Genomic DNA, 24,592 nt, shown 5'->3' with positions numbered 1-24,592 from the left:
TTCTTTAATGCCCAACTATGTTACTATTCCTTTGCTTCATTCTGGGCTGACAGAAACAATTCAGAAATATTCCTGGGCTTGCTGGATGTGTGCAGATGCAGGAGTTGGTTCTGAGACCCTCGGCGCAGTCACTTCCTATTAAAAAGTGGATGATTATTGTGGCCCCTAACCCCAGCACTGCTGAGCAGGTGACACTCTGAGTCTTTGCTTGATTTCCAGCAAGTTCTGACTTTTGGCTCTCTGCAGTGGAAATTTATTGCATAAAACCATCTGAGGCTGGTTTAAGTCAAGTCTAGGAGTTTCCCTGTCTGCCACAGCCGCCCTGAGGAAGCACCTAAGGAACTGAAGCATCCCTGCTTGTCCTACATCCCCCTGATCCCTGCTATGGCTGCTTTAGAAATAACCACCCCAATCCTTCCTGAGTAATTTTTGCTAGTTTACAGCGTGTGTATAACTTTTAAAAGTGGAAAACCAGAAGCTGGCTCTGTTTGTTTTCTCACGAAATTGTAGCCAGAGCAGTGAATTCATAGCTGAGCTCTTACTCAGTGGCTACTGCATTATAAATAACTCTTCACCTTGGCCCTGCTTCTCCGGCCATTACTCACTGTGAGTAGCCCTTACCAGCACAGAGCAGCAGAGAAGGAGATGATCCTGCTGTCATTACTCACAGTTTTAGCACCCTGCCACATCAGGGGCTCTGCTTTCAAACAAGGAGCTTTCCTCAAGAAGTGGCAAGTTTTCCTACCTGGTAAAACTACACTTGCAGAAATTATCCCAAGGAATAAGTGCTGAAGATAAATCAAAAATTAAACCAGGGAAAAGTGGGAAGAAACTCCAGCCTGGGATATTTGGAAGGGTGATGCCTAAAAGTGGTGCTGTGTTTTTTCCTTGGGCTCTGTCAGGAGTGGGAGCTGAGGAGCAGCTCAGGAGCGCTGCTGGGAGAGGCATCACCTCACCCCTTCCCTCAGCATCACCCTGCTTGGCTTTCAAAGTGTAAATTAACTTAAAGCTTCAAAGCTTTTGGGAAAGATTCCAGACCTGAGGTCATCTTTCCTGGGTGGTTTATCGGCTGGCCTGTGTTTGCCCACATCTCCAGTGTTTGCCAGCTGAGGGAGTTTATGAAATTTTGATGCAGGAATTAGGTTGTTGCTCATCTTGTACCTTCTTGCTCATATTATTGACAGTACCACTGAACTGCTTGAGGCAGATAGTATCTCAGTGATCACTGTGCTATTTCAGCTCTCCACTGCTGACAACATCAGAAGTGTTTTAACAGGGTTTTAATGGGCAGCCTCTGCAGCTCCTTGGAGGGTTGCAAATAGCTGCTGTGAAAAACCTTTTCTGCAGCTCTGAGCTGACATGCCCTCCTTTCCTTCCCTTCCTTTCCCTTCCCCATGCAGCTGCTGCCTGTCCCTGTGGCTGCAGCACTGCTGACAAGCGCTCCTGAGCAAGTTCCTGCATCTTTCAGGGCAGCTGTGAAGAGGAGCAGCAGAGCTGTGAAACCTCTGGGCAGGGCAGGGAACCCAAATCCCTCTGCATCCCCCAAACAGCAGCACACAATCTGCACAATGACAACACGCAGCTTCCCCTGGATTTGTTACTCACAACGTGTTTTTCGTGATACCCCAGAGCAAGATTTAACAATTCTGAAGCAAACAACTTTTAATTTTCAGCAGAAAACAGGATAGGATGGAATAAATCCCCCCCTTTGCTCAGGACAAAGCCTTGGTTTGATGGCAGCAGTTTCTAGCTGAGTGGTTGCCTTGCTCTGCTTGTTACCAGAAATGAGGCTTGGAGAACAGCTTTCTTTGCACTATGGAAAAGCTTTCTCCTCCCTATTTTGCTTAATATAACTATAATGTGCCCTTTATCACACTTCAACTTGAGTAATCCCCGTTTGGAAATAGTGCAGAAACACCCATGGGAAAAAGCACGAGAAATGTACATTATAAAAAACACACGGGCCGAGCTCAAAAGATCCACTGACATGTAAATTTAATTAAAAAATTATAGGTTTTCAATGAGGGCTTGTGTCTTCAATTTACCAGTTTCCATGACTTCTCCAGCAAAAGTGTTTCTTTTTTGCATTCTTGGTGGAAAACACGCTGAGGGCTATTACAGTCTCCAAGAAAAGTCTCTATTCTGTGTCACAGGGAAAAAATAAAATTACCCAAAATATGTACACTTGAAATAAGTAAGAAAAATATCCACTTTCCTGTTTTGTTTTATTTCTATCCTCTAACAAAAGTTAAACTTTCCAGTAACCAGCAGTGCATGAAAAAAGCATGTCCTAACTGTGTGAATAACCTTCCTTTTGATTGCATGTGCAAATTTTAGGGTATTTTTGTTCTTTCCATGAGAGATGTGTGAGATTGGATAAAATAGTGGTGAGTGGGTGAGCAGAAGAAGAGCAGATGGCCAAAGGTAAAGGCTCATGATATAAAATGTCACTATTCAAAGAGGAGTTTAGCTTAAAGAAGGGAATCCCAAAGTTTTATTATTAAAAATTATTAATTTCTCCACCAGCTGCATGTTTAAGGGAAGAAATCCCAGCAAGACAACTCCACCTTCCTTGGTGTGATGTCCCAGGACCAAGGGGTGTCCAAAACCCAGAGATTCTCCTCAACGTCCTCAGCCTCTGAGGGAAAATAAAACTTGAATCTCTTGGCTGCTAAAAACTTAAAAGGAAAATCCAAAAGTCTTTGGAAGTCAGCAGGATTAAATGCTTTTCTTAACTCTTTTCTTCCATCCACTCTTCCCTAGCAAAGCCCTGTGCAGGCTGAACCTCTCAAATATCAGGGTATATAAAAGCCACTTCTGCCTAATGCCCATTATTTCAGCTTTTAATGCAGTAAAGGCAGCGGCTTTTGTGGTGCTTTCTTAAGTCCAAAGCTGCTGCTCAAAGGACCAAATCTTTAGGTTGAGAGAGGAAAAAACCCCTTGTCTCAGGAATTTCAGCCCCTCAGTAAAGAAATGGAGATGCTCAGAGCAGAGCTGTGATTTTCACACTTTCTGCCTCCAAGCTTGTGGGTTCTGCTGCAAGTTGCAGCACTGAAAGCCACTGTGGTTTTTGTTTCTCTAACTTAATTAATAAAAACAATTCATCAGTAGCTGATGCCTTTCAGAGTGGTTTTTCCCTGAGTCAGCTTACTGTGGAAGAGGTTCATTATAAATTACAATGAGCAAAGCAAAAAGAAATAGGCAGAGCGAAGCTTTGGACGTGGTGGGCTTCTCTTAGCTGAGTTTATTTGAGGAAACCTGTAGCCAAAATGCTGCATTCTCATTTATATACATTGTTCCATGCCTAAAATGAAAAAAAAGAGTTGAAATGAGCAAGAGCAGAAGGGACTAAGGGAAGGAAAGGAGCCAGTGCTGCTTTAGAGTAATTTTTATGCAGATTGTTTGTCACCTGTGCTGGTTCAGTGGCTGCTTTGAAGTCAGTCTGGCATTAGTGTTGTGCCTTAGGCAAGGTTGTTTGCTGCCTCTCTGTCCATGTTATTTCACTTGCTTTTATGTTCCCTTCTAGCTCACAGATTGGCTCTGCCAATTTGGATGTAATTGTACGAAACTTGGCTTTTGGTTTTATCCTGGAGCTTTTGCTCACAGCAGCCATCCTTTACCCTGCAGAGAGGGTGAATGAAAAGCACTGGTTTGGCCTGATCATTCCTCAATTTCCCGTGAACAAAAAATAATGTTTATAATCTTGTTTGTTAACACATTCTGAACATGATCAAAACAAATTAGAAGTCAGAGGGTTAGAGGCACATTCATTCAGCAGGGGGAATCTGATGTAATGATGCCTCTGATGTTGGATTCCCTGGCCCTAGAGGTCTTTCCCAACCTAAATGATCCCAAGGCTCATCTGGATGCACAAAGAGGTTCCAGAACATGTGTGAGGATCTGCCTGTCCTGTAGGTTTGGTCTGTGCAGGATCAATACAGAGATCTAAGGGATGAATTCATCACTGCAGCTGTTTCTTGAACATCATGGAACAGAAACCAGCCTGCATTTGCACAGGTTATATCACTGCTTGAATCCTCCCCGTCTCCTTCCCTTTATTCCCAAATAAGTTTTTATCCCACCTGTCTGGGGACAGGCCAGGTCCTGCATAGCCAAAGGGCACTTCCTTCCTTCAGGGTTGAAGAGTTCCCTTAAAAAATACCCTGTGTGTAACTCTGGGTTCAATCACCCAAAATAATGGCTGAAATTTCCTTATGTTGCCCATGGAGAAGATGTAAACTGCAAATTAAAAAAGGAGGGAAAATAAAATGTGTCTTGTGCTTCCCTGAGGTTCCCAGGTGCAGGGCACAGCACCCATCACCCCAGGTGCCCAGGCCAGGACCACAGTGACAGACTGAGGCTCTGGGTCATGCTTTGTAACGTCCATCTGTATTCATGGCCAGATTCTGAAGGGTGTTAAATGTATAAAATATCTGTTTAAGCGATGTATTTGCATCTCCAAGTCACTCCTGTTTGTGTTTTCATGATGATGTGCTTAGGTGGGAACAAATTGAGCTTGTAGGGAAGATTAGGGAAGATAAAATTTAGGATGCCTTGAGCTTTTTCAGATGGATTTGGCAGCAGGAGAGGCAGGACTGGAGTGGGGTTTTCCTTACCTGTTATTTTATCTGCAGCGTGGGCCAGGCAGGTATCAAAGGGAGATGTCAGTGAGCAGCTGGTGGCTGTGGCAGAGGTGAGGGTGTCCCTGTGGTGGCTGTGACCATCCCAAACCTCTGCCATGGCTCTGTGTTCTCCAGGGGCAGAGATGAGGCCGCTCATCCTGCAGACAGTTCCAGTCACATGCTGCAGAGCGTTTTAGGCAAATTTGGTTTAAGCAGCTGTCGGATGGGAACTATTAAAGCTCAGTTTTGTTCCTAGAGCTCTCAGAATATTCCTCATGGGTTCCTGGGGCTGAAAGCAGTCATGTGTGGCAAAGCCACACTGCCAGGCCCTTGTGCTCTGGAATTGAGAGGGAAATGAGGATCCTGTCCCTTCATTTACTTCCATTGCTGCCTCTTTCTTTATTTCCATGTGCTGAGGTCTCGCAGTTGTGGAACTGGGCAGCTCCTTCCAAAAATACAGAACAAAATATTTATCCTGTGCCACTTCTGAGCCTGCACCCTCAGTGACAGAATTGATTCAGTTGGTGCTGCTGCACTTTTAATGTTCCCTTTTATGTTCATGTTTGTTCCAACAGAGTGACCACTAGCACAGACGACTTGAACTTGTATCACCCGCAAACTGACAACGCTGGAGCCACCAGTTTGTCATTATCCCTCCTAGTGTATCTGATTTAATTTTGCAACACTGGATTAATTCTTAAAATTGCAGTGCTTTTTGCTCGTTAATGGTCAGTAAATGATTCGGGGTGGGGGGGAGGGTTGGTGGGGGAATGGAATTCATCAGTTTTGCAGTCGTTTTAATTCTTCTCGTTTTAAGTTGTTCTATAAATATGTCTTTATGGATGTAGTTTTACTAGCTTAAAAACATCTAATTGAAAACAGTTGCTTAAATCTCTTTGGATCAAGGAGGCAGTAATAAGCAAAGAGAGTATCTTATCCCTGCAATCCAGGAACGCTTAGTGACTGGTATACTCAGTGCATGTGTAATCAGCTTCTTGTTCCATCTAAAAACCTTAGCTCTTCTGGTGTGATTTAGTACTTCCCCAGCAGCATGGTTTCCCTTGTCTGTAAGATTATCAACGAGTGAAACAAAATATATAAACCAAAAATGGCCTAAGAGACAGAAGTGTTCCGAGACCTCTCTGGTTCATCCGTGCCCTCTCGTCGTGGGGCTGCTGCCTTGCAGCACGTCCCGGCCTCCATTTGAGTCTTGTAAATTAACATTTTGTTGTACATTATGTAATGTTATTCTTATCACTTAACCTTTGCATCAGGCAGGACTGATCTCTGCTATTTTGTAATGCCCCCCAGCAGACGAAGCCTCTCTTAGAGGAGATCAGCCTGGGCATTTCCCACCGCTGCTGCTCGGGAGTCCCAAACCACGGAGCTCCCAGGGATGAGAGCTGGGATGTGCCTCTGCTCCCTGACTGCTGTGGGACTGCCTGGGGCAAAGGGGTTATTGCTGACATTTGGGGTTGGGACCTTGTCTACTGCTTGTTTGATGTCAGAAATGTGGGTCCTTTCTGGCTGATGAGATGTAATGGCTGCAGATCCCCGTGCACAGGGGGGGATGCTTGGATGATGTGAATGCTCTAAATTATGTTGTTAATACATTTAAACAAAAATTGCTGATGACCACTCTGGCTGCTGGCCTGTTCTTTCAAGGCTCCTACCTGCGTCCCTCTGGTTTGAAATGTGGTCCCATTTTCCAAAGGGATCCTCAGAAAGTGCCCCAGCAAACCTCAGAAGTCTGTAAATGATCCCTGGCTCATTTCCAGGTGGGGAAGGCAGGGAAAAAAAGCCAGTCTGTGCTGGGGGACAGGGAAGGAGAAACCACAAGTGTTTCTTCATGCAAGTGGGAAGTAAAACAGGTTAAATTACGTGAGATTTAGTGATTTTTTTTTAAACATCTGTGTTATTCATCTGAATTTGACTGTCCACATGGTTCATTGTAATGTCTCATAGGAGTGGTAATCAATGGAGGTGGTAATTTCATAAATTGCAAGCCCACATTTAATTAAGATTTCATGTATCTTATTCCTTAAACAGGCAAAAACTGTGCCATGGACTTTACTCAGAAGGTTGTGTCATTTTCCTTTTTTATTTATTATCTTTTGAAATGTCAAATAATTTCACACAAATTTATCAATCCGAAGGATTCAAGATCAGCAGTGTGGCAGCACCACAGGACTAAGGAGAACACACTTGTGCAGCATCTGATTCTTTGTCCAGGGTTAAAACTCAGAGTTCAACCCCTGAAAATTCTTTTTCCAAGTCTTTGTGATAAGCAGGCAGCACTTCACACAAGGCCTTTGTTGGAAATCACCCGTGGTTTGGGGCTTTAAGAAATGCCTAAGTGTGTTCTGCCCATCTAAAAGCCATCCATTACAAAAAATAATCAGACATCCTTTTTTTTTTCTTGTACATTTGTGTCATTCTGCGAATCAGAAGCATTTTGTGTGCTAAGGGCAATGTGCTTTGCTTTTGGAATTCCTGAGTTTCACTAAAACCCTGGGGCATAGTTTATTCAGGAGACCTGAGGTGACCTGTAAATGGGAGCTGCTGGGTCCCTTTGCTGCTTAGCAAGATCATTTTAAAGAGAAAGTGAAATGCAGTGTCCAGATTTAATGTGATAACATCATCATCCAAAGAGAAAAGCAGTATTTTTATATGAGCTGACCCATTGAAAGCACATTCCTCTAAGATGGACAGTTTCCTCATTTGTAAGTGACAAATCTCAGGTGGAAAAAAAAAAAAATTGGTGACTTTCCTGAGCTTCTGCAAGCAGGGCTGGGGCTGAAGAGTTCCTGTGGAGGTTTGGATTCTGTGTTGCTGCTTTGGCTGCTGAGCTCTCTGCAGGCAGGGAAAGGTGTAGGAGGAAGGAATTTCTGGTTTGGTTATAGGCTAATATGCTGTCCTGTTTGGGAACCAGCCTTTCCATTCTTCTGGACTCAAAACCCGCGTTTTTCCCTGACATCTCAGTGACCAACTGTCTGTAAACACACTGACAGTCTAAAAAATAATGGGGAGGAACTGCTCATTATTATTGTCCTCATTTCCCATGGAAAGCAGGAAATGTTGTGTTTGAGCTCCTGAGCTGCTGTCCTGCACTTTAATTCACCTTAAAATTAATTAAGAATCTTTATTGCTATTGTCTTGGAGTTGGATATTTGAGGTTCCCTCAGGGGAAGGGTGAATCTGTCTCCCTGTGGATGGGGCGTGCTGAGAACCCTCTGCATCCCAAAATTCTGCCCATCCAGGGCAGCACATCCCATTCTGAGGTGCAAAACAAAGTTCTTGGGAATTTCTGGGGTTTGCTTCCATGTGAAGCGTTTCCAGATGGGAAGGAGCAGCTCCCTGTTCCTGACTGGGGCCATTCCCAGTTCCCTCCCTGGATTTGGGGTGGGGAGGGGGCTTGGCCACTCTGTTTTCATAGCCTGAGCACAGATGGAATTTCACTGCTCTATCTGGAAGCTTCTCCTCCTCCTCCTCCTCCCCCAGCCCTGCCATAGGTGCTTGTCTTTTGAACCAAGACAAATTCCACTGGAAGCGTTGGAAAGTTCAGTTCCATTTCCAGGGGTTTTTAATGGTTCCTCCCTTTTCTTGCACGGGGGGTTAGGAACGTGTTAAAGCTGGTGGTAAAGTAATTTATGAAGGGCAGCTGGAGTTCAAAAGGTTCAAATATACAAGTTCAGTTCCAGCATCGTTTGGATCTTCACACCTCAATGTCCCAACAGAGAAACTGGATACTGAGTTTTTACAGGTTTTACTGTAAAAACTGAGCCCTCCAGAACTTTTAGTAACTAATGGATTTTGCAGGAGTGATTTGACTACCCTGGATGTCCATTAGCTGGTTTGCTTTGATGTCTTTGCTGGAAACCTAAATGGCTTTTACTTGCACTTTTCTTTTTGTTACCAGTTCTATGTTTGCAGGAGATGTCTTTTGTATCACAGTAGCCGGTAGGGGAAAAAAGTGATGTACTCAAAAATTGGAGGAGCATTTAATCACAGAATATCCTAACTAGAATTTAAACTGTGTGTTCTCAAGAAAGTTCCCATCTGCAGCTCACCAGTCCTGAGCTGAGTACATTCTGATTCTTGAATTCATTCTTTTCTGGGTGGCTTTGGTGGTGTTAAAATTGAATCCTCATTATACATTGTATTTAATACAATACATTGTATTGAATCTATATTTCTCTATTTTCCTTGCTTGTCCTATTTTATTAGTGGCAGTTAGGTTTGAAATACCCTGAAAAATCTGTGTTTTCTAATATGGGGATAATTGATAAAAATACCTTTCTACCTCATGAGAAGTTTAAGAAAGTTTCTTTTTGTATTTATTGGGCTGCCAGACACTTGGCATCATTAATTTCATGTATTATGCTGTTGCTATTAGAGGTGCACACCTTTGATGGGCAACTCTTAAAAATATCTTGCTGATTTAAAAGAATTTTTCATCATTATGTTCTTCACGTGCCCCTTACACTGAGTTTGTCTACTTTCCATTGTCAGAATTCACTTTGTACTCTTAATATTAAGAGCAAACTTACTCCGCGTTGCAAAATAATAGAGAATAAGGAAAAAAAACCTAGAAAAATCCTGATTTTCAGGGATATGTAACAATTCTGGCTGGATTACACATGGAAAAACTGGCCCAAGAGCAGAGGAATGATCCAACCACTTCCATGTGGAGGAGGGGGCATGGGATGGGCCGGGGATGTTCTCCCTGTCAGACAAGAGCTCAGGAGGAAGGAGGTGTTGGAGTGGTGTGGTTCCCCACACAAGGGTTTTATTTTGTGGTGGAAAATCTAATCTTTCCGAGCCCATTTCTCTGGGGTCTGAGTCTGAAGTCTGCTTTATATTGGGAGATTGGCATGAAATCCACAGCACTTAAGAGGATAAAGGCCTTTGTCTCCAAAATGTACATTTTTTTTGGAACTGTAAAGGCAGTGGAACAAGAAATGGTTTTAAGTATATAATGTTAAGATTCAACCTTGTAATCCTTTCTCAAGTAAAAATATGTTATAGATCAATTTTATCAATTCCTGTATTTTTTCCATGTGTTTGAGAGCATTCACTTAAAAAAAAAAAAAAAAAAAAAAGGAACCTTCCACATTTAACTAAAAATTGTAGAATTAAATAAGTTAATTACAACCTATAAGGACCTACTGTCACTAACCAGAGTGGCATCTTCTGGTTCCTCTGTAGGCACCATTTGATTTTTGGCAGAAGCATGGGAGACTTTAAAAGTCAATTCAATAAAATACCATTTCTCTTATTGCCTTTCTTATTTGTGTGGCCACTTCAAAGGACCCCAAAGCCTCTTTGTGCATGAGGACATTGGGCAGCTCCTCAAGGTGAATTAAATAATATTTTGAGAGCTGTTGTGCTGTAAATAACCTGCAGTGTTTGGAGCCTTCCTCTGCTTCCTTGAAATATTCCAGGAATATAAGAAATAGAAGAAATCATGGGAAGAAAACTGGGCAGGCTGAGGAGGGAAGAGCTGAGAGTGAAGAAGGCGGGAGGAGGTGGCTCTGTCTGGGTGTGGGTGCAGCAGCCAAAGGGGCAGAAGGGACAAAATCAAGAGAAGGGGTTTGAAAGGAATAAAAGGAGAATACTCATTCAGTAAGTACATTAGAAATGATCTCAGGTAAATAGATGGAAACGAGAGCAGACCCCTGACTAATGTCAGTTCTTGTGGCACCACTGACTTAAATCAGTTTACACAGCTCAGGGTCGGGGCAGACTGGCTCAGATAAAGTTTTTAATCTGAATTTCCAGCTTCCTTGCTTAGTATACTTAAATTTTATTTCTTCAACTTCATAGATTAGTGTGCAATAAAATAGAATTGCCACAGGTGCTCACATGGAGAGAGAAGTGATAAAACAGATCAGATGTCTGATGAGCTTTCATGTCAGACTGGATCCCGTGGGTGGGATGGGATATTGGGAAGAATTCTCGGCCCTGGCCCAGGGTGCCCAGAGAAGCTGTGGCTGTTCCATCCCTGGCAGTGCCTGGACAGGGCTTGGAGCTCCCTGGGACAGTGGGAGGTGTCCCTGCCATGGCAGGGCTGGCACTGGATGAGCTTTAAGGTCCCTTCCAACCCAAATTATTCCGGGATTCTCCATTTCTGTTTTTCCAAAAAGCCGCACTCGTGGCTTCACAAGAAGAACCACAGCCTGTGACATTTTACAAGGGAGTTTGCTCCCAAAATTCCTCACACACACACACACACACACACACACTCACAAGTGTTTTCTTCTGTTTGCACTCAGCTCTGGGGAAGGCAGTCCCAGCTTTGTGCCTGGCCCTTGTGCTTTGTGCAGCTCAGGTCCTTGACCAAGAAACTGAATTAAGAATTTTCTCTTCTTGAATGCCTCATTTTGACAGTTGGTTTGCTGGCCACTGTTTCAGTTCCATTCAGATGTCAGGTTTAGAGCAAAGCATGGGCAGCGTGGGATGCATTTTTGGGCAGGGAGCAGCAAAGGCCTCTGGCCATCCCTCCTGCAGCACTTTTAAGGCACCTCCTGGAGTCAGGCTGGAGTGCTTTTAAAGTGAGCCAGCATCACTTGGATGTGGCTGAGGTGCAGCAATTTGGGAATTGCTCCCAGCTGGTGGAGAAATTATTTCCAAGCAGTCTGGGTGGCTCTTTAACCATTCTTCCCAGTAGAAGTAGGCTAAAATATATAGAAATTGTTGCTTTGACAAATAATCTAACGAGCCACTCAACTTGCTTTATGTATTGAATGTAGTTGCTTGACAGTTATTATTATTTTCTAATGATATTAAGTTATAAATTATTAACAAGTGTTTAATTTCAGTCCAAACAGACCCAACAAAAGGGATTTGTGCAGTTATGAATTGCAGCAAAATACAAAATTGTTGAGCTTTTAGTAAACGCAAACTTGGAGACCCTGGTTATTTCTCCCTCTTTCAACAGCCAGTCATGAAACTTTCTTGCCCTTTTCACCTTTAAACTTCATTTGAACTTGGAAAGAAGACTTGTGAATTGTGGAGGGGGGAGGAAAAAAAAAAAAAGAAAGAAAAGAAGAAGGGTGGGGGCTCGGGGGAGAGAAGCTCTGATTCTGTGTTACCGTAACAGTAATTCTGGCACAATAATCCTCCTCTTGTGCATGAGTGTCTGCTACTGCTGCAGGGTAATCAGCTCACATGACATGCCTGGAGGCTAATGCTGGCCTGGGCTTCCTTTCTTTCTTTTTATTTTTTTTTAATTTTTTTTCTTTTTTTTTTGAAAGTCCATATTTAAACAAAGGCTGATTATCCAAACAAGAATTTGGACTGCATCAGCTGGACCAGTTAAATTATAGTTAGTAAAACTTGGCACCTCCAGAGCTTGGAATGTTACAATTACAGCTGGATCCTCGTTTGGTAGGAGCCCTACAAAGTAATAAAAGTGGAGATTTTTATCTTTACAGGACACAGCTTAACTCTTGGAATGCACAGTGCCAGATATTGCAGCCAGTGCTGACACAGAGCTGCTGGCCAGAACATGGATGAGCAGTTGTGTCCCTGCTTGTGTCCCCCTGCCAGCAGCACAGGGTGGGTGCTGTGGCACTTGCAGGGATGTTCATTATCCAGGATTCCTCTGAGATGAGGAACAAGAACAGCAGCAGCAGCTTGTTCAACTCCCTTGTCTTCCTGTTGTCTTTTTGACAGCGTTGTTGTGGTTTTGTTTGAATTTCTCTTCTTTTTTTTTGTGTTTCCTGTTGCTGTGAAAGAGGTTTGTGTCCTTGAAGGATCTGGGTGATCCCTGGAATTGCTGTGATTTTCATCCCTCTGGAAAACTGCCTTCAATACTGGCTTGAAATCCTGGTGGAGCTGCTCCAGGGTGGGCAGAGGCTGAGAGGCAGAAGTTGGATTTTGTTTTAGCAAACTGCTGTTGACCATTCCAGACTTGTTTTCCCTCCTTTCCTATGGGGAGGGCTTGGCTTTGATTAGTCACTTGCAAAGCTGAACTTTGGCTTTCTGGTTGTGTAATAAATAGCTCTGGTTGCCAGTCAGAAAATGAAAGTTCTTCTCCTAAAATTAAACCAAGAGCTGCCCTTATCATTAGCCTAGAACAAATCAATGCCTCTGCATTAATTCCCATGGAGTGGGGCCAGTTGACAGCTTCCCCTGCTGGAGCTCTGTGCATGGATTTATCTCAGCTTCTTTTTTAAGAAAGTGTTTGTCGTTTGCATTTTCTGAAAACCTTCGTGAGGAATAAGGATTGAAATTCAAGCAGTCAGGACTCTCCAGAGTGTTTGCAACAGCCCACCTGCTAGATAATGTTTAGCAGGCTGTATCTGGAGTTTTATCTTTGGTCTTCTTCGCACAGAATAAAAGTTCCCATTTATTAAAGTTGAAAAAGAGAAGGAGAAGTTGATTTCCTTTCTTATGGCAGTTTTACCATGTCCCAAGGTACTTTTGTCAGGGATAAATAATATGGATAACAGGATTGCTGCAGCCATGATGCCATGGCAGCTGGGAGAGCGGGGAGCAGGGTTTCTCTCCATGGAAGGACAGGGCTTTTCTTGCCTTGAACACCAAGAAGTTAAAGATTTTTCATCAAGATAAACGTGCAGATCCATAAGGCACAGCTTGCTCTGGGAGGAATGATACCAACTGCAAGTAAGAAAGTCCTAAGGAAAAATTGCTGGTTAATGTTTACTCTTTAATTACTGTTTTAATGGAGGGCCTTTACAACGTGACCTTCCCAGTGGTGGCTGCTTTGGAAGGGGGGATTTGGGCACCCTGGGCTCCAGCAGCTCTTGGCTTTGGATCCAACACTCAGCACTTCCCATGCTCATGGCTCAAGGGAGAATTTCTCCCCCTGGCACCAGAACATTGGGCAACTCTGGGCCACTTCCCCTGAAACTCCTGACTTTGTGTTGGGTACCATGGGGCCTGCAGGAGGAGGAACCCAAACCTGCAGTCTGAGGGTGAATATTTGGATTTTTTTGAGGTGTCCTGCTGTGTGCCTGGGAGGCCATCAAGAGCTTCTTTCCCAGTTTTGGGGAGGAATTTGGTTCTTGCTCTGTGTCCCCAATCCTTTGCTCTCTGCTCAGTTCTCAGCCAGCACTGAGGAGCAGCAGGGATGCCCCCATGAGTCTTTTCCATGACAATATTTCATTTCAAGCACCAGCATTTGCTTTCTGGCTAGAAGAAACCTCTCTTTATTCCATCTGCTCTCCTTGCTTGCTGTCTGTGCTGAGCAGACTCATCTGAAGCCACAGTGAGATGGCTGAAGTGGTGCTTTGCTGGCTGCTCCAGGTTTCCAACCTGGATCCAAGTGCAGGCCTGTGTATCCAGCAAGGAAATTTCTTTGGATTTAAACAGAAAAGGAGTCCACAGGATTGGGATTGATCAAAGAGGTGCTGACAGAGGGAATCTCACATTTTAGACTCTCCTCAGACAGTTGGAATATACTCCCAGCTGCCAAGGAGGAATCAACAGGAATGATCCATGGATAAATGTGAGCAAGGAGCTCTGTGTGCAGGACACAGTTCAGCAGCTTTGCTCTTCAAATATTTCCTGTAATGCTAATTAGGAAACAATCTTGGATTGTAGGTAGCCAATATTGTATTCAGAGATTATTCCCAATCTTAATTTTTCTCATCTGGGGCCTGAATTCATCTCCTCCTCCTCCCTCCTCCTCTGTTTGGTGCATTTACTCCTGGATCAGCAGGGAGGCAAGGAGAGGAAGCAGGGCAGGACTTGGGTGCCATTCCAGAGCTCTCTGGGAATTACAGTTCTCACCCTTTTATTATTTCATGGACTTATTGGGAATCAATATTCACCTTAACCTTAAACCAGTTCAGATTAAATCACAGAGGAAAAAAAGAAGAAAGTTCAGGGTGAAGGAGTCAAAGTGAGAAGGGTCCCCAGTAAAATTTCACCAGGCAGTCAGAGCTGTGCTTGGGAAAGAAAATGTATCTCATGTAAAGAGGTATGTAAAGGGAAAGGAAATGTATTCTCATGACAAAGGAAATGTATTTCTCTGTATTCAAAATGCCCCCTGTGTTAGGAAACAGAAAGAAAAGATTTTTAACTGTTTTCTCACCTAAATTATTGCTACAGGAGCTACTCTTGGTGCTCCAGATGTGTTGTTATAACAAGAAAAATTATTTTAAACTTATTTATTCTTAATTAATATTAGATGTAAAATATTTTCCGTGCAAACACAAAAAAACAGTTCAAAATTTGCATTTTTATCTGTGTTTTGATTTCTCAGACTGGTAGAACTGAAATATTTTTAGCCTTCTGAGCGTAGCAAGGCTGCAAATGGTTTGGGAGTTGTTTAAATCAGATTTGTCAGTACAGTCAGAGTTTTTGATGAATGGAACAGGAGCCAAATTTGTTGGTTCTTGTGGGTTGATTGTTTGTTGTTTAAAGCTTAATTAAAGTAACTTCTGCTTAAAAAGGAGGAGGAAAACTCAAATTAAATGTAGATATCTGTGATAATTCTGTAATGCAGCTTTTTTCTCACAAATTGTGCTTGGAATGAGGGTTTAGATAGATGGCCATAGCTGAAAATAATAATAAGGAAATTCTATTTATGCCACAAGTTAAGAATTCCCATCACCAGCAAATCCTAATTTACTACTTCATCTGATTTCTGATGGGAAAAATCTAATTGCTTTTGTACTGGAAATAAAGTTGATTGAACTCTGAGTTTTTCCAGTGCCTCTAAAGGTTATTTCCCAAGCAGTGTTCTTTTACAAACTGCAGTGCTTTTTAATTTATCTGCTTTTTTCAGCAGATGAACATTCACTATTATTATATGTAGGGGAAGGGAGACTCTGAATTCTGATCTCTGTTAATGCATTGGTAGGTGGGACATCACTTGACTTCCAGAACTTCCCATGAAATCTCCTTTTAGAGATGTGATGGCAGAAACTCCCTAGAGATAAAGCTGTGTGATATAGGGAGCAGCTCAATATCATTTTTGTGGGTTTTTTGGTTTCATATCAAGCTCTGCAATTTCTTTCTAGAAGGAAATACTTGAAACTCCTGCTGCCTATGGGAACTGTTCAATCAGTATTAACAGGGCCCTTGTCAGGAGCACAGCCCTTGGAAATACTGACTCTGGAGCTCCCTGGGCTTTAGATTGCAAATGTCAGTCATGAAAAACAGAGATTTATTTGTGCTTTTTAATTTTGTAAAGAATTACAGAAATTTCTATTTCATTTAGGAAAAATAAAAAAAACAAAATTGGTTTTGTCTTTTGTTTTCATAGAATCAGAAACAATTTACTCACATTTGTTCCTTTTAGTAATTTCAGTTGACCTGGGTAGTACCTGCTGGTGAGAGGAGAACTGATCACAGGCCAGCAGCTTTATCACTCACCACAATCTGCCTTGACAAACTATTTAACATGATCAGTAAAACCCAGCTTTTCTTGTGAGATATCCAGCTCTCTCTGGTTTTGGCAAATCCCAAACTATTTGGAGCCTTGTGCTGCTGCAGGAAAGTTTTGCTTTGTAGCAAAGCCCAGGGAGAGAGGCTCAAAGCAAGGGCGGTGGTATCCCTCAAACTGGGATCAAACCTTCCAAACCTCAAAGATTTCTACCAAAAGCTGCACTTGAAAGCTTAGGTGGCTTTTCCTTCTCACAGAACTTGCTTTCCCATCACTGTGGCAAATTCCATGGAGTCCTTTCCCCCTGCAGGAATGGATCTGCCCTTGGAAAGGATTGCCATGAGGAATGCTGCTGGATTTTGTAGGCATCAGCACTGGGAAGGAGCACGTCGCTGAAAATTGAGGCAAAACTGCCCAAATGGCTTTGGTTGGGTTTGCTTTACATGTGGAGGAATTACTTAATTGGCAGCATTATGTAACTGGAGAAACCAGTTGTTTTTGTAATTATGGGGATGTTTGTGTCTGCCAAGAGACTTCCAATGCAGCAGGTTTAAACTGATCCAATTAGTAACAAAATTGGGGTAATTAACCTATCAGTTAATGAAATGTGTGCACGCACGCTGCCCGCAGCCCCTGCTTTGGGCTTGGGCTCTTGTCATTACCCTGCTACAGAAAGCAGAATTAGCTCCATATAATCTATATTTAAAGTATTTAGAACAATAGAAGAATTTAAATTGGAAAACACTCTAAGATCATGGAGTTCAAGCATTCCCCAGCACTGCCAAGGCCACCACTAACCCATGTCCCCAAGTGCCACATTCACAAAGTGTTTCAATCCCTCCAGGCCTGGGGACTCCACCACTGCCATGTGCAGCTGTGCCAAGGCTGGACAACCCTTGGTGTGAAGGAATTTCCCCAACTTTCCAACCCTGAGGTGCAACTTGAGGCCATTTCCTCCCATCCCTTTGCTTGTTCCCTGGGAGGTGAACCCCACCTTGCTCCAAACCTCCTCACACTGAGCTGGAGAGTGAAAAGGTCCCCCCTGAGCATCCTTTTCTCCAGGCTGAGCCCCCCCAGCTCCCTCAGCCTCTCCTGGTGCTCCAGCCCCTTCCCCAGCTCCTTTTCCCTCTGGGATGAGCTCTCAGTGCCAGGTGATGGGCTGGGGTCTCCTCTTGAGGAGAGCTTTGCTGGTTCCAGGGCTCTTGTGGCTCTGCACCCTGAGGTCGTGTGCAGCTGCATTTTTGGAGGGATGATCCTCCAGGGAGGGATGGTTCCCATCACAGAGCCCAAGGATGAACTGGCACATGGAAGAAATCAGCTATTTTTGATAACAGGGACTGTGATAAACACTGGGCAGGGTTCCCCACAGTGTGGCTTGTTCAGTGCTCAAGGAACAATTCAGGAAGAGTCACCCAAGGCTGGTCCCAGTGCAGAACTCACAGAAGGCTCCTCCAAGACAAGGAGCTCTCTGGATAAACTCCTGTGTGCAGCACAATGGAAAATTTTACTCAGCAGTTGCCTTCCCTTGAAGTTGATTAATACAAGATTTCAGTGTTCCCAGTCCATTAATCTTCACAAGCACATCTGCATACTGAAAAATGTTTTTAAAAACAACATTAAAAAAAAAAAAAAGAAATTACAGGCGCTGATAATTTTGAAGATAAAAAGAACTTTAAAAGAGTGACAATAAACTGCAGTTCACTTGCATGATGTGAATCCCAACCCAACGTGAGAGAGGGGCTTTGTCACTTGAAATATTTTAATTGAATAAGAGGAAAACATTGAAAAGTGGTTGTTCTCCAAGCAGTTCCCACTGTGAAATACTGTGGCCTGTGTTGCATCAAGTAATAGTATCTTACAAGTCAAAAAGGTATTAGGGAAGTGTTAGAGACATCACAGGAGGAGCTGGAGGTGAAGTTTGGGCTGTTGAGAAATTTAATTACCCTGAAAAGAAATTAATAGTGGAGGTGTGTAAGAGCCAAGTGCCAGGAGAATGGGATTTGGGATTTAGGAGTGCACAGCTAAAGCTGAATAGCTGAGCCTGTTTTTCCTGGCACATTTGTTGGTACAAACAGGGTAACAGTGATGTCCACATGCCTGATATTTCCTGAAATGCAGGGTTTGAAGGGTTCCCTCCACCTTCTGGAACTGCAGCTTCATGAACAACAAACCCCACAGTTACTTTTATGACCCTGGATTTCTATTTATTTTCCCAAGTACTTCTCTAGTAAGGAGATACCTGGAAAGGCTGCCAGGTAACTTTGTGATCATTTCCCATTTATCCCAGAAGCACTGAAAGCCCTTTTTGTGTGAGGCAGTGTCTGCTTCGAGGGGAAACAGCAAAACAAACCCTCCTGAACTCTGCTCAGCACTTCCAGGGGGGAATTGCTTTGGGAGGAATTTGGGGCCTACAGCTGAGGCAGGATCTTACCGTGAACCAGCCTTCATTTGATGGGCTGGGACCCTGCCGGGCACCTTCTGCCAGCCCTGGGGACAGCTGTGACATCTCCAGGGCTGAATTCCTGTATCTCCTCCCAAGCCAAACTCTTCCAGCAAGGCACAGGAGCAAACCAAGCATGAAAGAGCTCAAAGTCTGGAAAATTCAGTTTAGCCCTTATTTAGTTCAGATTTTTACTGAAAGTAACTGGATCCTAAGTTCATTTAAAGAACTAATTTTCTAGATCTGAGTGTTTTTATAGTGAGGGGATGTTGTAAAGGAGTTGTTTATAATGGAGTTTATCTCAGGCATGGAACTTTTTGCCAGCCCAGTATCAGGAACAGTCTGGAAAAGCCTTCCAGTGGTGGTAGCTTAAGGAAGGGGACCAGGGTGGGGGAGAAAACCTAATAAAAATAGCTGAGATCATTCAACAGTTATCAAGAAACAGATACTGCAATTTTATAACAGAGAGCACTAAAAGTATATGCACTCTTAAAAGGCAATTAAAATGTATACTCCAAAACTATAAAACATTTTCTTTTCATCTGGAACATTGAGGGCAGATTACAACACATTAATAACGTTTTGTTTACAGTTCAGTTTCTGATGGCTTCCAAATGCAGTCTGTGTAGATTAACCAGAAGGAGTCCAGTTCTCTTTTAAGAGAGCTTGTAAAGGAAAGCAATGTGGTAAGATTGTTATGAAAAGCTGGTGTATTTAGGAAATAGCACTTAGCAGGGTCTCTCTGAATGGCTGCCAGGTCAGGAAGCTGAAGTGCAAGGCTTGGCCCTGGTTCAGGCCCCCCAGTCCCGGCTCCTTGACCACACAGTACGTCAGGAGCAGGAGCCCCACCACGCCCCCGCCCTTGGCACCAGCATTTTCACATAACCCAGGGCTCCAGGGGGAGGGAGGCAGCTTATTAAAATAGAAATGGATAAATAAAACAGGCCTGGGAATGGAGCAGGCCCTCGGTCCCGCTGCTGAGGGCCCTTGTCCCGCTGCTCCTCCTCATCCTCATCCTCTGCCCTCCCCGGGCCTGTGCCAGCTGTGCCTCTCTCTGCAGGGCTGCAGGAGCACCAGGACGCTGTCCCCAGATCTGTGTGAAATGGGACAGGCAGTGACAGGACGAGGGGGAATGGCCTGGAGCTGAGGGAGGGTGGATTTGTGTGGGATACAGGGCAGGAATTGTTCCCTGTGAGGCCCTGGCCCAGGTGCCCAGAGGAGCTGTGGCTGCCCTGGAGCCCTGGCAGTGCCCAAGGCCGGGCTGGAGCCTTGCAGCCACCACTGGAATCAAGCCCTGCTTTTTGCTCTCCCAGCTGCAAGCCTGTCTGGATGTTCAGCTGTAAAAAAAACGTTCAAACTTGGGTGCACGATGGTGAACCCACAACTTCACACTTCATCTCTGGTGTCCATCCCTCTGTCTGAATTATCCCTCTGGGATAGAGGAAGGTGTGGAGAGGGTGAGCAGGTGCCTGAGCTCCACTCCCATCCTCAGCCTGGTTTATCCACACAAGAACTTCTCCACATAATCCTACAAATTCCCATTCTCATCCCAAAGTGTTGCTGTCTTCCTGATTTTTGTAGTCACAGGAATGGGGGAAAGCAGCATTGGCCTGGAGTTAGTTTAGTTCGTGGTATCATGACTTCTGCCACTCCTGGGGACTTTATCATTGCTGTTCTCTATTGGGAAAAGGCCAAAATGGGACACACTGCTGACCTAGCACAGGGTGTCCTTCTTCAGGATCTCTGCTGTCCACATTTCCCTTTTTCCCTAGCAGCCAGCTCTGTGTTAAGAAGGGTAATACAACACAGAAACTTTATTTTTCTTCAATCCTGCAATGGTATAGTTTATATTAAACGCAGAGGGAACACAATTGCTCTCCAGTCACTCCTTCCTGAGAGTTGTCCTTTGGCTGTGCTTCATTTCCCTGTGGAAGTAAATGCTGATCATTTGTACAGGCTGTTTTCAGGGCTCTCAAACCACTCTTCTGCCCTTAGAAATTGATCCCCTGGTTAGAAAAATCTGCTTTTCACAGCCACTGAGTTCACCTCAAAAACGTTTTTATAGAGAAGTGGGGTGGATAAAGTGTGTGGTTCTATTCACTGCTTGGGTTCCTAAAAACTCCTGCCTTTCCTTGGAAAGAGCCCTGGGAATTTGTAAGATGTTGTACATTAGCAACTCATCCATTTGGTGGGAAAATCTAATAAATTGCTGTTACTCAGAACACAGTAATTATACTCAAAATTCAATGTGCATGTGAGGGAGGAACTTCAGCTTGGTCTTGGTCTCAGACAGTGCCTCATTAAGCCACCCTAATGCCTGGGGTATGCAGCAGAAGACTGGGAACGTTAACACTTCCATTCTCATCTCCATAAATGAGGATTTGAACACATAATTCCCTGAGATGAGTCTATACCTCTTGATTTTTATTTCTAAATCTATGCTGGACTGGCAGATGTTGGGGAATAGCTTTTAGCATTTTTTCATTTAGATTCTGATTAAAAGATACGCTCGGTGGTTTTTTTTTTTTCCCCTTAAAACCAGCAAAACTAATTATTCATGAGCGCAAAAATCATCATCCCCGACTAAGAGATGTCTCAGTTGAGGGTCAGCAGCAGATAACGTGAGGTCTGTAACAACTGTGTCCCAGAATGGTGTTTCTGGATTTCATTATCTGCAGGAATGGAGGGGAGGAGAAAGTTCAGGAGCTGCTCCTGCCTCTGCTCCCACCCAGCCACGCTCAGAGCCCGAGTGCCAGGAGCCAGGGAATGTGGCTTTGCTCAGGGCATCATTCCCAGCAGCTGAAAAGCTGAGGAATGGGAAGGAACAGGGAAATTCTGGTTTTTCAGCTGCTCCAGGGTGACTGGATTCCCTCAGCTGCCCGTACTCCAAGACCTACTCCTGGAATAGCAGTTTTCCCGTAGTTATTATTCATATCCTGCCCAGTTCCTGGTTATTTGTCACCACACCTTCATTACCACCAGGATGAAAACGTTTTCAGTTTCTTTGCTGTACTCCTGCTTTGCTTCCTGATGTTGTGCAGCACCTGAAAGCCTGAGCCTTTGGGCAGGGGGGAAGGATCCAGACCTGTACCACTGTGCATTGTCTAAAACCCCTGACTCGGAGAAAAACAGTAGATCTGATTTCATTAGCTGAGAGATCATAATCCAATTATTTTATTTTTAATTTCTCTTTCCTGAGCTCTTTTGCAGATGCTGCTTTCTGGCCCTTTGACAGAAGCCTTTCAGCCTTCCTTATGAAAATCCCAGATTGCAGCCTTCCGTGGGGGTATTTCTTGAGTTATAGAGTTAACCTGAGAAGGCAGAAAAAGAGCCTTATTACATTGCTACAAGCTGCCAGCTCCTCACTAATATTTTAAAGGTGTGGGTGCATGTGTTGCTCTTGTGTAGTATCAGTTCTCTCTGATTTTGTAAACAGAGCCCTGTGAACCCTGAGTACCCGAACTGCGGTGTAAAGGCAAAACTAAAATTACTCATTTAAGGTCATCTGTTTTTACTGACACACCAAAGGTCTAGGAGAAGGAGTGAGCAAGCATCATATTTCTCAAATACAGAATTTTTACAGTGGGAACGTGTTATAAAACATTCTGCCAGTGTTGTTTCCCTTGGGATTTAGAGTGAGAGACATGAAGGCTGACAACTCTCTTCCTGTTGTAGGTCAGAGCTTCAAGGAACTCTGTAATCTTCCCACCAGCTTTACTCTCTCCTGGAACTCACGGTTAAAATTAGATGCTGGCTGAACTTTAGCAGTTCAATTTGAAAGCTTTTTCAGAGGCAAAAGTAAAACAACTGCAGAGGGGAGTTTTCTCACAGTGCCATTTTGAGAACCGCTCTGTGCACAGGAACGTCCTCCGTGAACCGACGGCTCTCTTGCCTCAATGTTTTCATAAATCATGATCAGCAACAGAGGCAACTGGGCAGCATGGAAATCATCTCTGTGGGTGCCTTCTCTTGCAGTGAGGTGTCTTTCTTCAGGGTGTTATGTTGCATTTTGGGTTGATTTCTGTGTTTCTCACAGTTTCCCCTCCTGCCCCGCAGCTTGTGAAGCAGTTTCTGCCCCAGCAGAAAGTCAAAAATCAAACAAACAAGGGGGAAGGAGTGGGTGACAAGGCCTTACAGTAAGTGCTGTGAGTTATGGGCTGCAAAGGCAGGAATTGGGCAGGAATTGGAGCTGTGGCAGCGTGGGCACACAGGCCAGGAGGGTGAGGTGCTCTGCTTAGTCTCTGCTGCAGGATGCTGTGCCCATCCCGCTCCGAGCCCAGCCTGCCTTGATTACCCCTTTTATTCAGGACTCAAAACAGCTTGTAAATATTTTTATCATTCCTTCCCAGATTGCGTGGAGTGTATTGTAGCCTTGCCTTGCCTTTTCCCACATCTGCTTTCCAAACTCATTACTTCCATGTTATTAGGTTCATTGAAAGAGCTGTCTTTATTTCCATGCCGAGAGTTTATTTTTTATCTTTTGAATTAATGCAACAACTCCATCAAACCATGATTTGAGAGAAACCACCATCTATCAATTTTTCCTGTATATTAGTCGTTGCTAGCACTGACTTTGTCCACAGATTGATACCACCAACAGCCCTGAGAAGCTGCTGTTGAGGTCAGGGATGCTGTGCTGGGAATACTGTTTATAATTTCAATTTCTTGTCATAATAATACAAATACTGTCATTTAGGAGGATGCTTTCCTAAGAGAAGAGCTTTTGTCCCTTGCCTGCTTGCACAGAACCTCACACAACATTTGTCTAATCCCAATTGAACCAAAGAGCTTTTCTGTAATACAAATATTAACCTGAGCCTGTGGCCAGTCTAACAACTGTCTGAGGATGCTGAAATGTCTGTGATTTTCACTTTCCAGGCTGATCACTGGCCTATCTCACTCTTACCTCATGGTTTTGCAGGTCTGTGGGTTATTTTTGCCACCTGCAGTTCCTGCTCCCAGTTTCATAGCAGGGTGTTTGGGGTCTGGCTGATTTTTGGTCTGTATTAATAAAATACCTAAAATATTTGCTTGGGCTGGGACCATCAGGTGTCTGTGCCATGGGAATAGTCAGTGTGATCCCAAATTCCACACAGTGACACGAGGTGGGGTTAGCAGAACTCTCCTCTATTTAATCCAGCTTGGAATTTAGGATAAGAAATCCACAAACACACCATGTGCTAATTATCATTAATTTCCCCTTTTTCTCATTGCAACAGTGGACATTTCCTACAGATGAGAAAATTATGTGTATGTGACGAATCAACCTGAAAAATTCAAGTGGTATCTGTTGCAGAATCTGTGGAGGAGAGTTTTTTCCTGGAAAAATCATGGGAGGAGAAATGCTGTCCCCTGTGACAGTGGCTGTGCTGCCAGCCTTGGTGCTGACGTGACTTTAGCAGAACCAACCACGAATTCCTTTGGACTTTGGGGACAGATCCTGACCCCACAGGTGATTCTGGGTTCTGTGCATCAGAACTGCATCAGTCACTGCAGGTTTGTAGCTGTTTGTGCACAAACTGTCCATCCCAAAGGCACCCTGAAGTCATTCACAGCAAACTTCTGGTTCTCCTCCCTCACCATGTCCTACATAGACAGCTCAAAGGGGTATAAAATTGCATTTTATTGTGTTGTGTTTTATCAAAATTTGCAGTTTTCTCCTTGTTGTCCTCAGGTGCTTTATTTATTTATTTATTTTATTCAAGATGAAGGCACTGCACATTCTGCCTTAGAAACATTTGCTCTCCATTAGTATCCAGTAACCTCTGCTGGAAGTGCAGGAGAGGCCTTTGGCAACTGTAAGCAATTGCTGGTTATTAATGCCAAAGCTGTAAAAATGAAAATAGGAAGTCACTGCGTGGGCTCTGAGTGTTAGTGTTGTGTACATTCCTAATTTAAATCACATATTAACCACAATTAACCTGCTCTCTAGATTTCAAGCATATGTTTCTTCTATCACAGAATGGGTTGTTTTTTTTCCTCTGGTGCTTTTCTTCAGATTGTTCCTAGTTGGAAAAGCTGTGAACAAATTGAGGCAATGGGGAGGAATTGTGATTTGCATTATTTTAGGGAATCTATTTGTTGGAATGGGGTGGGGATGTTCTGCTGTGCAGTGACACATTCAGCTGTGGTTGGGGGGTGGGGGAATTTTTTTAAATTCACCTTTTTTCT

At 43.7% G+C, this 24,592-nt stretch overlaps 1 protein-coding gene across 8 annotated transcripts in view; it reads left to right on the top strand.

The window, feature by feature from the left end:
• Positions 1-24,592, top strand: part of BCAS3 (BCAS3 microtubule associated cell migration factor) — a 300,365-nt gene that overhangs the window by 194,261 nt on the left and 81,512 nt on the right. Inside the window, exon 24 of one of the 8 annotated variants that reach the window (XM_066563451.1) lies at positions 5,198-5,312. The exons of the other annotated variants lie outside the window; for them this stretch is intronic. Coding sequence (XP_066419548.1) covers positions 5,198-5,202 — 5 coding nt within the window. The 3' untranslated portion in view covers positions 5,203-5,312. Of the gene's footprint in view, positions 1-5,197; positions 5,313-24,592 lie in introns of those variants that run through there. 8 annotated transcript variants of the gene reach the window in all.

This window comes from Molothrus aeneus, chromosome 20, assembly GCF_037042795.1.
Source record: "Molothrus aeneus isolate 106 chromosome 20, BPBGC_Maene_1.0, whole genome shotgun sequence".
In the NCBI taxonomy this organism is placed as follows: Eukaryota; Metazoa; Chordata; class Aves; order Passeriformes; family Icteridae; genus Molothrus; species Molothrus aeneus.
Note: the sequence above shows the minus strand (reverse complement) of the source record. Positions and strands in the feature narration are given on the sequence as shown.